Here is a 13,814-nt window from a genome sequence, read left to right on the forward strand (position 1 = left end):
AGGATTTTTGCTTGTTCATATTTGCTTGTCCGATCTCCTGTCAACTGTAGTAACACTCCTAAAACCTTCTAGCCCAATGATTTTTCTCCAGCCATCCAAGAAAAAAAGAAAAGCAGAAGTCTAGGCTTTTTCTGGAATGAAATTCTGCTAATGCATCAAGCTACCTACAGTCTTTCAACTTACAGTCCAAGTTTAGACTAGTGAGACATGTCACTCCTTGGGAGACTGTTCAGCAGTCTACTTCTGTCCAAAAATTCTGAAAATGTTCTTACTTTATTCCTGTACTGAGCCTGCATTTTTCTCCTTTAATATTAAACCATTATCCTTATAACCCTGTGTTTCAAAGTAATTCAAATCCTTCATTGCTGGTACTATCACAAAAATATTTATTTTATTATCATATTTTATTTTACACATAAAGAATCTACTCCTCCACTGTTTACACACAAGCCAGTCATTTCAATCTCATTATTTTTGATGCTTTTTCCTAAAACTCTTCCAGTTTGTATTCATTTTTCAAATAACAGGTAGCATAGAAAAGTGAACCCTCTGGAGATGTGAGATAAGTGGTTACCCATTGTATCAAAAATCTCTTCAGTGTGCAGAGCTGCATAATACAAGTCAGTCTAGTATTATCTAGAAAAATTATAGACGATGGAAAGGGAATTGTTTTTTCAGTTTTGAAGTAGACTGTACAAGGCACAGTAGTTTCTATGCTCTCCTTATGCTCATTTCTGAACAGTGATTGTACATATTAAAATTATTTTGCCCATTCAGGTATTACCACATTTTCTTTCTTTCCAGCTTACCTGGGAACTCTATGTTTTGTTTATGCGGCTTAGTCAAAGGACAGTATTGTAAAATGTAACTTGGCCAATGCAGACATCATGAAAATAAGATTTTGTGAGATCTTTAGACTGAAAGCAATGTTTCCATGAAATTAAAATTCGCCTTAGAAATGTCCATATGCTCTTTGAAACAGAACAACAGTAGGAGCTGAAAATGCATTTATAGCTTTTTTAAAGTTGAATAAGGTGTTAGTAATCACTTGATTAAAGGCCGGGTTCAAAACCTAGTAAAGGTAAAAAATTGATCCATTGAATTTCAGTTTAGATGTTATGGCCTGGATGTGTGGATTGGCAATACTGATGCATCGTTAACCCCAAAAACTGAGACTTTATTATAAAGAAAGTTAAACTAGTTGTTTTGAATCCAAAGAACGCCAGATCTTTTCAGCCAACTCAGACCTTCTAGGCTGAATTCGATTCACTATTCCAGCCACATTTCTAAACCTCTGCAAGCACTATTCTTGCAATCCCGATGATCATGTCTGGGCTTTATCCTTATCCAAAGACGTTGGTCACCGAAATATGACTGCTTGAAACTGCTGTATTTCTGAAGTGTGTCTTCCTCTAGAAGCATTGAAAAACATTATGGTGCTTTGAAAATTGAGCTATTCTAGCTTCTAGCAAGTTTAGTTTTGAGGAAGATTTTTTTTTTCTGAAAGTGATAGGCCTTTCAGGCTTAATTTTCTCTTAAAATGAATATGATGGAACTCCCAGCAAGAAAAACAAACAAACAAAAAAAAAAACTCTTCAGGAGTTTGATTATCAGAATGTTGCTCTGCATGGACTTGTACAATAGCATTAAGTCAAATTCTTCATTATAAATTCAAAATAACTCTGCAGATATTTATCAGTATGACTGGGTCCAGGATTCAACCTCATGTAGAGTTTTTCTAGAGGTGTGTTATTTTACAATATGTTTAGAATGCCCATATTAATAGAGCAATAAATTAGAGTAATGCATTTAAAAGGGTTTTTTTAAGTATAATGAATTACCTAGACCAACACTCTTAAAAGCTAAACAGACAACCACATCTGAATGTAGACATATCATTTTGTGATTAAGAATATTTCAAAGCATTGCCTGAAACTGTTTTATTTTGTAAATTAATATCTCTATAAAGAATAAGGAATAAAGCCAATGATTATGTAAAACTATTTGAATCTGACCTAACTACAAATATCTCCAACGAGATCTATCTACATACATACATGCATAACATATGCCTAAAAATATGCACACATACCCATACACACATGTATCTATAAGGCTTTATTTTAATTTTAAACACAGAGCACTCCACAGATGAGCAAGAAAGGGCTGTATTATTACATTTTTTTTAACCTACAGAATAAGACAACTTCAGTTAACATCCATTTTACAAAATCAGGTGACAAATACACCCTGAACTTAATTGTATCCTACATACAGGTGCAGGAAAGTTTACTGAGACCCATGCTATTTCTTAGAAAACCTTCAAAAGACTTACATATATGTCCAAAGTTTTTCAGATTGCCTGCTGTATTATTACAGCAGTTACTCATGCAGAAGTGCATTTAAAAGTGCATTTTTTTACAATCCTGAAGTGCAGAGTTACAGATACAATACAAAGCAGAGACATATTATGTGAGCCTCACCATCATTTGTATAGAAATCCCTTCACACTTCAAAAGTGGTCAAAAGGCCGCTGCATATGTGAAAATTAAGTCCTAAATTACCAGGTACAATCCATTTCCATCTGTTCTTATTTATTGTTTTCCCTTTACCTCTCTTTCTGTTTGCTCTTTCTTTCTACAAAGAGGTTTTCAAAGGTACTAATGCGTATTAGGGGTTATTTTCCCCACTGACTTTGAGTGGGAGTGATCTCTTGCATCATTTATGCCTTTGAAAACTGAGAGCATTAGCTCCTTGAGTTATGCAAAATTTTTTTGCAGATACAGGCATATTGTGGCTAGCACTGAAAACTGAGTCTACATTTTTTACTATTATACAATTCAGCAGAAAACATGAAAATGCTGCAGCCATTATCCAAAATGTACTGGAGAGAGTGGAGAATCTTAATTTGTGTAAGCATGCATTGGACAGGATGCTTAAGTATCAGAATCTTTCCCAAATATTAATCTGCATAGGCTTGGAAGTGTCCAAGGCAAACAAGAAAAAATAATAAAAAAAGCCCTGCAAGTATCAAGCACAAAAAAAAATTTAAAAAGAAGCAAGTATCAACTAGTGGTCTCAAACTGTGTATGCAGGCCTCCTGATCTTACTTAAGTATCAGTTTTATAGTTTTTGCACAACAGATTTTACTGGACTATTTGTGATGGAAATTGGCTTCTGCCACTTCCCTCAGCTAATGTTTCAAGAACTGTTATTGTTAAATGACTTATGGTACCATATGCAATTCCAGTGTAGCATGCAATCTGAAGCATAAGTTGTGAGTTTGATTTCTTCACATAAGTTGTGAAATTGATTTGTTCACTTCATACATTCATACATGTAGATGTGAACTGGTCATAATATACCACTGTATTTAGTATGTGGTGTTTATCAATGAGACATATCTGTCACCATCCAGGCAAACAGCCAACGACACATCATAAATTCCTTTGCTGTAAGACAGACTTGTTGATAACTCCGGGCTGTGGCTCTGCAACTTTGTTTTTCTACAGACAGAGAGGCACTGAAAATCCTTGCTGAGGGAAGTGCACCAGTCATTTTGAAGTTAACCATACTTCAGTGAAAACAATGAGAAGATATTTATCCATTTAATCAATTGGCAGGAATTATGGTAGTTTTCTCCCCTAGTCTTTGCCTACACTGTCAATTTGATTTACTAGGAAAAAAAAAAAACTCGACTGCAGCAGATTCCTACTGTACAAGATAACCATTTGTAACCTTTTCATTCACAAAACAAGGGCCCTGATGGTTTTGGAACTATAACTGCCTATATTACTGTCATTTTTACACCACTAAACTGAGTAATAATAAAGAATTCTTCCATGTGGATGAGCCAGACTTGCAGTCTCCAAACTGCCCTTTTTGTTGTGTTATGAATAATGACGAGGACCAAAATAAAAAAAGAGAAACAATGGAGTAAATGTCTTACTAAATTAAAGCAGCTTGCATGTCTTGTAGCGTAAACAGACAATTCTTCTTGAAATGTTCATGCAAATTGCAGGGAGCAACCTGGACACTGGAACTGCTGTACACCTGTGGGCAGAGGGGGACAGGATGAGGGGAAAGGAAAGGTAAAAGCTAAGTGAAAACAGTGAGATATGCAAGTAAAAACAAGAAAGATTCTAAGAGAATATCCAAGAAATTCTATCAGTACTGCTGCTTTAATCTTACTGTGTGTATGTTAAAAGTATATTTTCAGCCTGTAGCTTTTAAATGCTTTCTGGATCTTGTAATTTATTATCTAGCAATATTCATTAGGAACTATTTTGCAATATCAAATAAAGGCATAGGAAGAGCTTGTGATGTGTTGCGATCAATACAGATAGTGAAATTATACTTAATTAAACTAAGATGAAACAATACTTTATTAAATATGTTATATATCCGTAGATCCTGAGGCAGGATTTTAATTTAAGTCATGTACATTCAGCATGCACTGCTATAGCAACTATGCAGAATTTCCTTTTCTGTCAATTGAAGTTAAGCCTGTTTGCAGACTGCTTGATTTCAGTGCAGTGACAGATGGACATTTCTAATACCTATACTGTCCTATTTTTCACTTGCTCAGAATTAGAAATAACAAATTAATCCAGTATCACATTCATATCTAATTCATAAGCACAGGAAAATGACTTCTTCTCTCGAAGTTGTTTTTTTGAATTTCCAAACAGGAGTAGCACTAATCTCTCCAGTAATTCTTTGGTATTGCTCTATTTTACTACTCAAGGAAGAATAATAACTCAGAACTTGGATCTGTACTATTTTTGTCCGTTACCTATTGCACAAGAATGACAAACAATTGACAAATTTTTCATTACTGATAGTTCGATCATGGGATATCGTATTGCAGTACACTAGCCAACTTCTGTTATCAGTGATGGTTATTATTTGTCCTCACCCTTTCTGGTGACACTGGTGCTACTAGCATGGAACCAAAACCATTATCAGAAGTGACACTTGGAAGGCCCAGCCTAGGAAATGTAAGCAATATGATCTAACATTCGTTGTTCCATCTGGCTGTAAGGCTTAAACACACATTAAGACATTTTAACAAATCTAAGATTATTCTGGGACTAGTGATTTGTGAGAGCACTCATCAAATGTGGAAATAAAGTTACTTCTTTTTACTGGTTGAGTCTTTGGAATCCACTCCTGGAAATCAGCATGAGATTTTCTGCCTAACACTGGAGTATCTCCTAGCAGTTCACTTTGCTTTCAGTCAGAAAGCAGGTACACAGCTGCATGTTTAGCAAAAGGCCACTGTTAGAGGCCTCTAGAAGGGTCCTGGCTTCTACAGTACTAAAAGCCAAACGTTTTTTTTCTTAGGGCTGGCCTTGGAGAGCTTCAGAAAACGAGAGATCAGTGTTCTTTGGTAGTTGCCAGATCATCTTATCATGCCAGGAGCAGAGTGAGTTTCTCCCTTTTATAAGTGGAGATAGAAATAGTACATTTTAGACCACATCCTTAACTGACAAAAATCTATGATCTGTTTTTATCAAAGCTAGCTCAAGATCAAACACACACTTTCAATCCAACTGCTTGAGGTCAGTTGGAGTTATTCCAGTTTATACCCTTTAAGAATTTGGCACATGCATTTTAAAAGGCAATTGGGCCCTAAAGCAAGAGCAGACGGTACTATATTTGAATTTCTAACTAAACTGTAAGTAGCAATAAATATAATATATAACAAAATTATGATTTGCACACGCCCCTCTTTTTTTTTTAAAAAAAGCATATTTTTAAAATTTTCTTCTTTGATCTCTCCAATAATCAGAATTTTTAATGTTTCGTTTGATTTGCATTTCTTATTTCTATAATGATTACACTTTTAATTAACATGACAGATTGAAATGTAAAAAGATAATTAAAACCAGAATAACATTTAAATTCCTAGTCTGAAAAAGTAATTCCTCAAAAACAGTTTGAAAGATGTATGTTGATATCATCCATTAATTAATTAATTGCACGGTAATTAATCATGCATTAATTCATATGTATGTCTTGGGCCTATGGAGTAGGCCAAGAATAACCACTAATAAATACTAGATCACTTATCTCAAGTTGAGTTTTAGGTAAGTGCTTGATGAGTACCCATGTTGTCAGAATTATTTTAATATAAGAAGCAAGAACATTTTGTGTTACCTATTTCTGTATGAGTGTGTAAACTGAAGAAAATTATGATGATATACACATTATATATTGGCTATATACTCATATAGTTTAAATATATGTGTATGTGTGTGTGTATCTCTAGTAAGTTTGACAGGAAACAAAATTGAAGCAAAAGATTCAAGATCAGTAATTCTTCCTTGTGCAGATGCAATTTTTTGTGCCTAATACAAGTTATTTTAGAAGAAAAAAATTGTGTATTTTTTCCTGTTACATTTCCGCTTTGTTCCTCCACAAATTGCTGTTTCCTTTATTAGAAATGGAGATGATAATAGTTACAGTATTGGTACTAATACTAATGGAATTACTGCTGGGAGAAGAGATAAATTATTGGCAGATACAATGCTGAGATACGATGCAGATATGAATCCTGACTCTACTGGTGTCAACACAGTTTTCTGCACAGAGATCAGTGGGACCAAGATTTAACAACATATCTTTATGAGTTACTCAGAACTATTATGGCGGGTGGAGGGAAGGATCAAGCCTTCAGGAAAGAATTTTTAAGTTACAAAACAGCTAATATCTATATATTAGCTTTACCTGAGGCATTAAAAAAAACAACCCACATTTATACAAATTTTATTGAATATTCCTAATGTTCTAGCACCAAATTCAGCAAGATTAGTACCACATAGTAGCAGACCTGTCCCAATTAGTAGGTCTTTCTTGCTGTGTCAGGCATTTTGCACATTCAGTTTCTGTTCAGAAAGGCACCATTTCTCAGAACTGTGACTCTGCAGGAGAGGTCAAAATGCATAAAAAGGATGGACAAATGAGGACTATTCAAAGGAGACACCAAACAAACCTTTTCTCTTAGCTCTAACAATAAGCCATGAATCTGACTTGTGGCACTGCAATACTGAGATTGCCAGTCAAGCTAGAGTATTGAAACATAAACTGCTTCCATTTGAAAGAATAGAGAGAACATGCTTTTCTGTCAGCTTGCTTATTTATATCTTTTAGAAAGAAATGTGCAGTAGTACAAAAACTTAGCATGTGCTTAAGCCAAGCTTTTCCCTATATCTTCTCAACATCAGTGGCAACTACTGGGTACTGAGGGAAGCATGGTGACCCTTCCCCATAAACTCCTCCAGCCTTCATTGAATTGGATCTTAATTTGCAAGATTAATAAGGCAATATAGGTGAAATCTAGTCCTAAATTAATGTGGCTCCAAAAATAAAAAATCAGGAATACTATATGCTTAAACTTCTCATTAAAGAGAAGTGATAGATCAGAGCCTGAATTTATTTACTATAATATTCCTTCAATAATAAATCTCAGAAATGCAAGAAGTATAAATAATTTCTAAAATTTGAAATTCAAAGCTTGTCCACACGATAGAGGCCCACCATTTAGTTATGTAAGCACAAGAACAAGCTAGTTCATTCCCGCTCTCAGAAATCATTAACTAAATGCTGGAGCGTAGAGACAGATAATATGTCCATCCTTGTCGGTTCAGGGAAGGGGATATTTACCCACCCAGACTGAAATCACTACCCAAAGTCCATTCAAAGTTCAGTAAAAGTGCTGGGCAGTTTCCCTCAAGTAGCTTAACATGAAAAAAAAAAAAAAAAAGAGAAGACTTGGTGAATACTTGTAGTGTCAAAAAAGGGGTTGATTTCTCTTCATGCCAAGACTGAGAAGTACAGTAATAGCATGAGGATTTAAAAAAAAAAAAAAAAAAAAAAAAAGAAGGCATTAGAAATGGTCAGCAACAAGTAAGCTGAATTGAATGGACTTTGCAGCATATCTTAAAGAACTGGCTTGCTAACTTTCATCCAGTAGTATTGAGTGAATTAGCCAATGAGCCCAGTGAATCATTATTGATGATTTTTACCAAATATCACAACATTGTAGAATTCTGGAGGACAAGGAAATTGCTCATGTTGTCCCATTATTCAAAAGTAGCTTCATGCAATGTCTAAGAAGTATATAGGTGATTAGCCTGGCTTTGGTGCCAAGGAAAATCATGAAAGGCTGTCATGGGAAGGAATTTATTAATGGTAACATACTGAAGGTGAGACAACATCATTATGTAGAAAATATTTTTTACTAGTATTCTACTTTTTATGAGATTGTCGGTTTGTTTGTTAAGCAAAGTACGCAGACATACATTTGTTTTGACTTTTGTGCTATATTTGATTTAGCTTTCTGCTGAAATATATAGGGCTATACTAACAATGGTGAACATGATCCTCTGATGTGTAAGCAGAGGAAAATCAAACAGGATAATTAATCACCTGCAAAATCAGTGGAGCTGCAAGAATGAACTGAGATTTGAAAAATTCATAAGGAGTAAATACAGAAGCTCTATCTACCAAAATGAAGATTAACATGTGGTTTCATCTGTTTAAAGTGTTTATATAAGACATATTTTTAATTACTGACAAGCTGTGATCTAAAAGGAAAAGAAACAGAATATAAAATCAGGGTTGGAAACTGAAACAAAACAAAACAAAAAGGAAGAAAATTGTGACTCAGTTTAACAGTGCAGGCAACTATGTTTTAGAACAGTTTAGGAGCATGGCTTATTAACCCTCACTTACCCTGTCCATCAGCTTTGGTTATTCCTCTGAAAGGTGTTGGGACTGGCACTGTGCTGAGGACTCGGGCTCTAAGGGTGGTATGTTGTGGGTGGCCAGATAATCAGAACAGACCTCACAGTCTGAATGACAAGAGTTTACTCTGGCAGATCTTCTCCTGAAGACAGTTTGACAGAAAACCTGGGCACAAACTAAGAAACTAAAAAAAGAAAACAACAAAAAAAAAAGTTACATGGAAAAGTTTTAGCCATCAAAAACCAGTTCAAATACAACCCAGTACAGTGCAGTCCCTTTAAACTACCCTGAATGTCAGTGAGATGTATACCATGTACAGGTATATGTGTGTCCCTGTGTGTGGGTATTGCTTTCTAAATATATTAGGTATGTTTTACATGAACCTTAAACATGCTTTTAGAATTATTGTGACAGTCCATTTCTAAAAAATTCTCAATATTAAGCTGTAGTTTATCAGAGAAAGACATGCTGGTGCTGTGAAGCTGAAACAAAAACACTGAAATAAGACATTAAGGCTGCATGATGTCCCAGTTAAATTGCCACAGTCCTACCTTTGTAATAGGGAGGAGCATGCTTGGGAATAGCCAGGATTCTTCTCTAGGCGGTCTTAAACAAGTCTGATTTTCTTAGTTGAATGCTTTCTATAAAGAATATTCCAGTTCAAACAGGAGGTATGAACATGCAGTGTGTGTGGCAGTTTGAATTGTGACAGTGATGAAAATCGCTGCAGCATAAATCTCTCTTATCTATTCCTAAGTCAGCCAGTATTAAAAAGGAATGCTGGCCTTGGAGAGCACTAACTTGAGTCTTTGGATATAAGAATTTAGTTCCTTGCTCTTTATTAAGCTTCCCATGTGGCACTCAAAACAGGTACTTATATTTGAAAGTGAGAACCTAACTACCTGTACTTGCATTTTTTCCCAGTGAAGTTTTGCATATGCGCCACTTGCTGGTTCAGCTCATGTTCAGTCATGTCAGTAAAAATAACAGACGAAAAGGGTGCTCTCGAGTCTTTAGTCTCTTTAAGAAATCATACCAGAGACTGAGATCTGTTTTGGGCAGGTCCCAAGCTGCTGCTACTCAGTGATCTACCGATGACATTTACTTTGGGTGACCCGCTCTGGCATGCCTATCCTAAGCCATACCTACTTGTTCAAGCCACAACCCAAAAGTCATTGCCATTTTCATTCAAAATTAAAGCTGAAGCTGGAGAAGCTCTTCACATGTCTAATGTAAAATAAACTCAGTCTCTGAGTGCCTCACCTTTGGGAAAGATTGTGCCGGGTTTGATTTTCATCGGCCTGCAGGAATTCAAATGCACATGTCCAGTTCTCAGATGAGCATCTGCACACCAGACTCCAAAGTACTCCAGAGTCGGAGACAAGCTCAGCAGCTCTGTGTTAAGCTGAGCCACTCTACAGAACAGAATTATATTTATTGAAGAGAGAGAAGAGCTGCCTTCTAAGACTAACAGGTGACATCATTCAGCAGGTGTGTGTGTGTGTACAGGGAAGGCCCTCGTCCACAAATTGAAAGTGCCTCAACAATCTTTGGAGCTAGGATCCAGAATAAATTTTCTCTGGCCCAAAATGTTTTTGCTTTTTTTCTGTATGAAAGAGAACATCTCAAGAAAAGATGTGCCCGTGGCCCCTCTCCAAAAATAGCTTGAGGGAACTAAATGCCAAAGGAAGACAAAGTTTAAGGTCCAGTCAGTTCTGGGTCTTTCATATTGCAGTTCCAAGCACCTGCTCTTCTCCATGAACAGTATAACAGCTCTGGTGCCTACTTCAATACTGTGGATTTCTGTCTAGCAGCTTGGCACCTAAGGCACTTGTGGATCTGTTCCATAGTCTTTCCTTAGGGATCAGATGCCAAATCAAGCGTCAGCTCTGTCATCACATCAGCTGGTCTGCGGTAACTGTAATTTTGATGTGCAGTATCTTAGCTGGTGAGAAATATCAAGTAATTCCACTTGGCTTAACATGGTCTGCAAATATAACAGAGTCAAGTCATACCATATTTGTTGCCAGATAAGAGCAGACACTAGGGCTCTGCTAACACAGTAACTTGACTGGGAATCTGACCCCTACCAGTTAGTTTTCCTGCTGTGAAACAGATACCACAGCATATTCCCACTGGACTGGAATGTAAGGAGGCTAAATGCAAGATGCTCTGGGATTGCACTGATGGGGGACATCCAAATGCCATTATTTCACATTAAATGTATAAAATAATATATATATATATATTATAATTTTTATATATATATAAAAAATATCTTTCCTAGGCACAAATCCTAGAGAATGCTTTTGGGGGGGGCAAAATAACATACTTTACAAAGGTATTCGTTGTACTTACATCTGTAAATACTTTCAGGTTTTCTGAGAAGGAAAGAAGATGCAATAGAAGTGAGGAGAAAGAACCCTACAAATTCTAACAACTACACTTTTTGCATACATTGTTGTAAAACTATGAAACCACCAGTACAGCACTTTTATGTGCACTTATTGTAAAATGAACTGTGGTCATTACTATATGAACATATTTTGATATGTGCAAAAGAGTTAAATGCACAACTGAGTTAAATGTGCACAGAAATCGTTTATGCACAATTCCAAGACTGTATGCCTGTAAGTCTGGTGATGCTAATAGTAGCCACTATATCTGTATTTTAGTTATGGGGATTGCTGTAATACTTAAAAGAAACAATATGAAGAATTAGACGTGCATTCTAAACCATAAGCTTGATTTATAGCAAAATTGCATTTTGTCTCTGCAGTCCAGCTGCCAGTAAATCAACTGTACAGTTAAGAGCTTCTCTTTTTTGCTTTTAAAAGTGTATTAATGACAAAACAAGGCTCTTAAACTACTGCCTCTGGCATCAGTCATTCAAACATAGCTGTGTTGCGCTTTTTAACAACCAAATTAATTCCACATGAAGAGAAAAAGTATTCACTCTTTTTTCCTTTTTCAAACTCTGCAGACGTCTTGCAGGAAATGGCTTGACATACATTCCTAAGGGAGCATTTGCCGGCCTTTTCAGTCTTAAAGTGCTGTAAGTAAACTGTGTGTTGTTTGATATATTTCTGATTTCCTAAATGCTCCAGGGAACTAATTAACTAGTGAAGTTTTGATCCACTAAATTACATATTTTGATTGGTTCATTTAAAACAATTCCGTTGAAGTGAAGATGAATATGAACATCATTAAATCTTTGCTATTTCATATGGAAAGTATCTTAAAGACAAAGATTTGAAAATATTAATGTCATTCTAAGAACAACTTACTTGTCAAGTAGGTGTCTCTGTACAATATCACAGGTAATAATTCAGTTAATAGTTTCTTTAATTGACGCATAAGTTCTGAGTTCAAGTCTAAAAATCTTAGTGAACTTTTCATGATCACATAAAATTGTCCTTTTCTATTTATTGAGAGCTGGGGAAAAAACTAATTATTATGGAATACTATGTAATTTAAAATCCAGTTCTTAATATCTAGATCTTCTTTGCAGATATAATAACTACAAGATAAATTATCAAACATAAGACTAAAACATGTTATTTAGAGTAATAAGACTCCACATACTGGTACTAAAATTATTAGCAGGCCAAATCTTACTGTGTTTATACTTGCAGGGATCTTTGCCTATGGAAAGATCACAGAAATTACTTTACTACCAAAAACACCAACCTTTTAGTCATTGTCAAGCTAATCCAGATCCTAGTGTAAGAGTGTACAGAGCACTACTGCATGGATACCCAAGTGGGAAAGGAGTGTGAGGAGCTTCCCACTCCATCTATTCTTAAGTTGGCACAGCTGTAACTCTTGTTGGCCTACAGAGATTTTGGTCTGCCAGAAATGATTCTGCTAACAGTGTCCCATCATGTATGCCTCATATAGAAGGCAGCATGTACTTCTTTAGTTTTACCCAGATATAATCCTTTAATATTTGTAGGAGTTTGCCTAAACAAGGATATTAGGCAGTGTGAATGGAAGCCACCTCTTTCTCCTCACATAGCAATGCCTCATATTCTAAGGGAAGAAAACGTGTTATCAGAGTGAAAAAATATTTTCAGTCTTTGAAGGCTGAATCATGACGGTTTCAGAAAGGAGATTTCTTGGGTTATTGCCAGCAACCTTTCTTTTCAGAAAATTAATTTCATTGGGAAAAATTCAGCACTCTTTGCAGAGCTAAAATTTTATTCAAACCAAATCAGAAGCTCCTCACACAGTTAAAAGTATGTACCATTTTCCTGAGTTAAGGATTTCAGGATCTGATCCTTCAGAGCTTTATCAGAATGAGAAGCTGAACGTCTTCAAAAGGGAAAGGAAATCAATACGTAAGGATGATAATTTCAGAACCAGTGAAGGCAATTATGAGCTCAAGCCCTGTTGAAAGTGAACAGGATTTATTCTGTTAGCTTCCTGAGCTGCTGTGAAAATTCTACTCAAAGCTAGTGTGTAGCTGTTAATGAAGCTAATATGCTACAGCTACTTGTTTTCTTTGAAGAGGATTAGCTTTCTGAAAGAAGTAGGAGATTGGAGTATTTGTGTAGATTGTTGCTTTGTAGTCTTAAAATATAACGAAAAAGAGGAGACAAGCTTAGAAGAAAATTTTCAATAGAAAATAATTATCTTTACTATGTTGAGTCTGGTTTTTAATGTTGCCCTGAATGTAGGATGCTGCAGAATAACCAACTACGCCAGGTACCTGCTGAAGCACTTCAGAACTTGCACAGCCTCCAGTCTCTGTGAGTATACTTGATATGTCAACTTGTAACCTTGTGTTAACAATAATGTATAAGATCACCTATTAATTATCTCCATAATGTGCTGAACCAATATTTTATTTAAATTCTCTTTGAGCAGCTTTTCTTCAGAATTGTACTTTCAGTTAAACATTAGAAATGACTAATTTCATTCCAGTAATTATATGATATTGGCAGCTGCTTTATAGCGTTAAAAGATGGTTCATGATCTGAGAAAATGCTCCTTGCCCTGCAATATTTTCTATCTATTTAGAAGAATATCCTTCCATGAGCACTGGTCTTTCCCATGAACAA

General features: G+C 35.7%; 1 protein-coding gene across 1 annotated transcript in view; it reads left to right on the top strand.

Annotated features, from left to right (window-relative positions):
• LGR5 (leucine rich repeat containing G protein-coupled receptor 5) overlaps positions 1 to 13,814 on the top strand; it is a 92,040-nt gene that overhangs the window by 38,537 nt on the left and 39,689 nt on the right. The window contains exons 3-4 of the mRNA XM_062567781.1: positions 11,735 to 11,806; positions 13,431 to 13,502. Coding sequence (XP_062423765.1) covers positions 11,735 to 11,806; positions 13,431 to 13,502 — 144 coding nt within the window. The remainder of the gene's footprint in view (positions 1 to 11,734; positions 11,807 to 13,430; positions 13,503 to 13,814) is intronic.

The sequence above is a fragment of the Rhea pennata genome, chromosome 1 (genome assembly GCF_028389875.1).
Source record: "Rhea pennata isolate bPtePen1 chromosome 1, bPtePen1.pri, whole genome shotgun sequence".
Taxonomy (NCBI): Eukaryota; Metazoa; Chordata; class Aves; order Rheiformes; family Rheidae; genus Rhea; species Rhea pennata.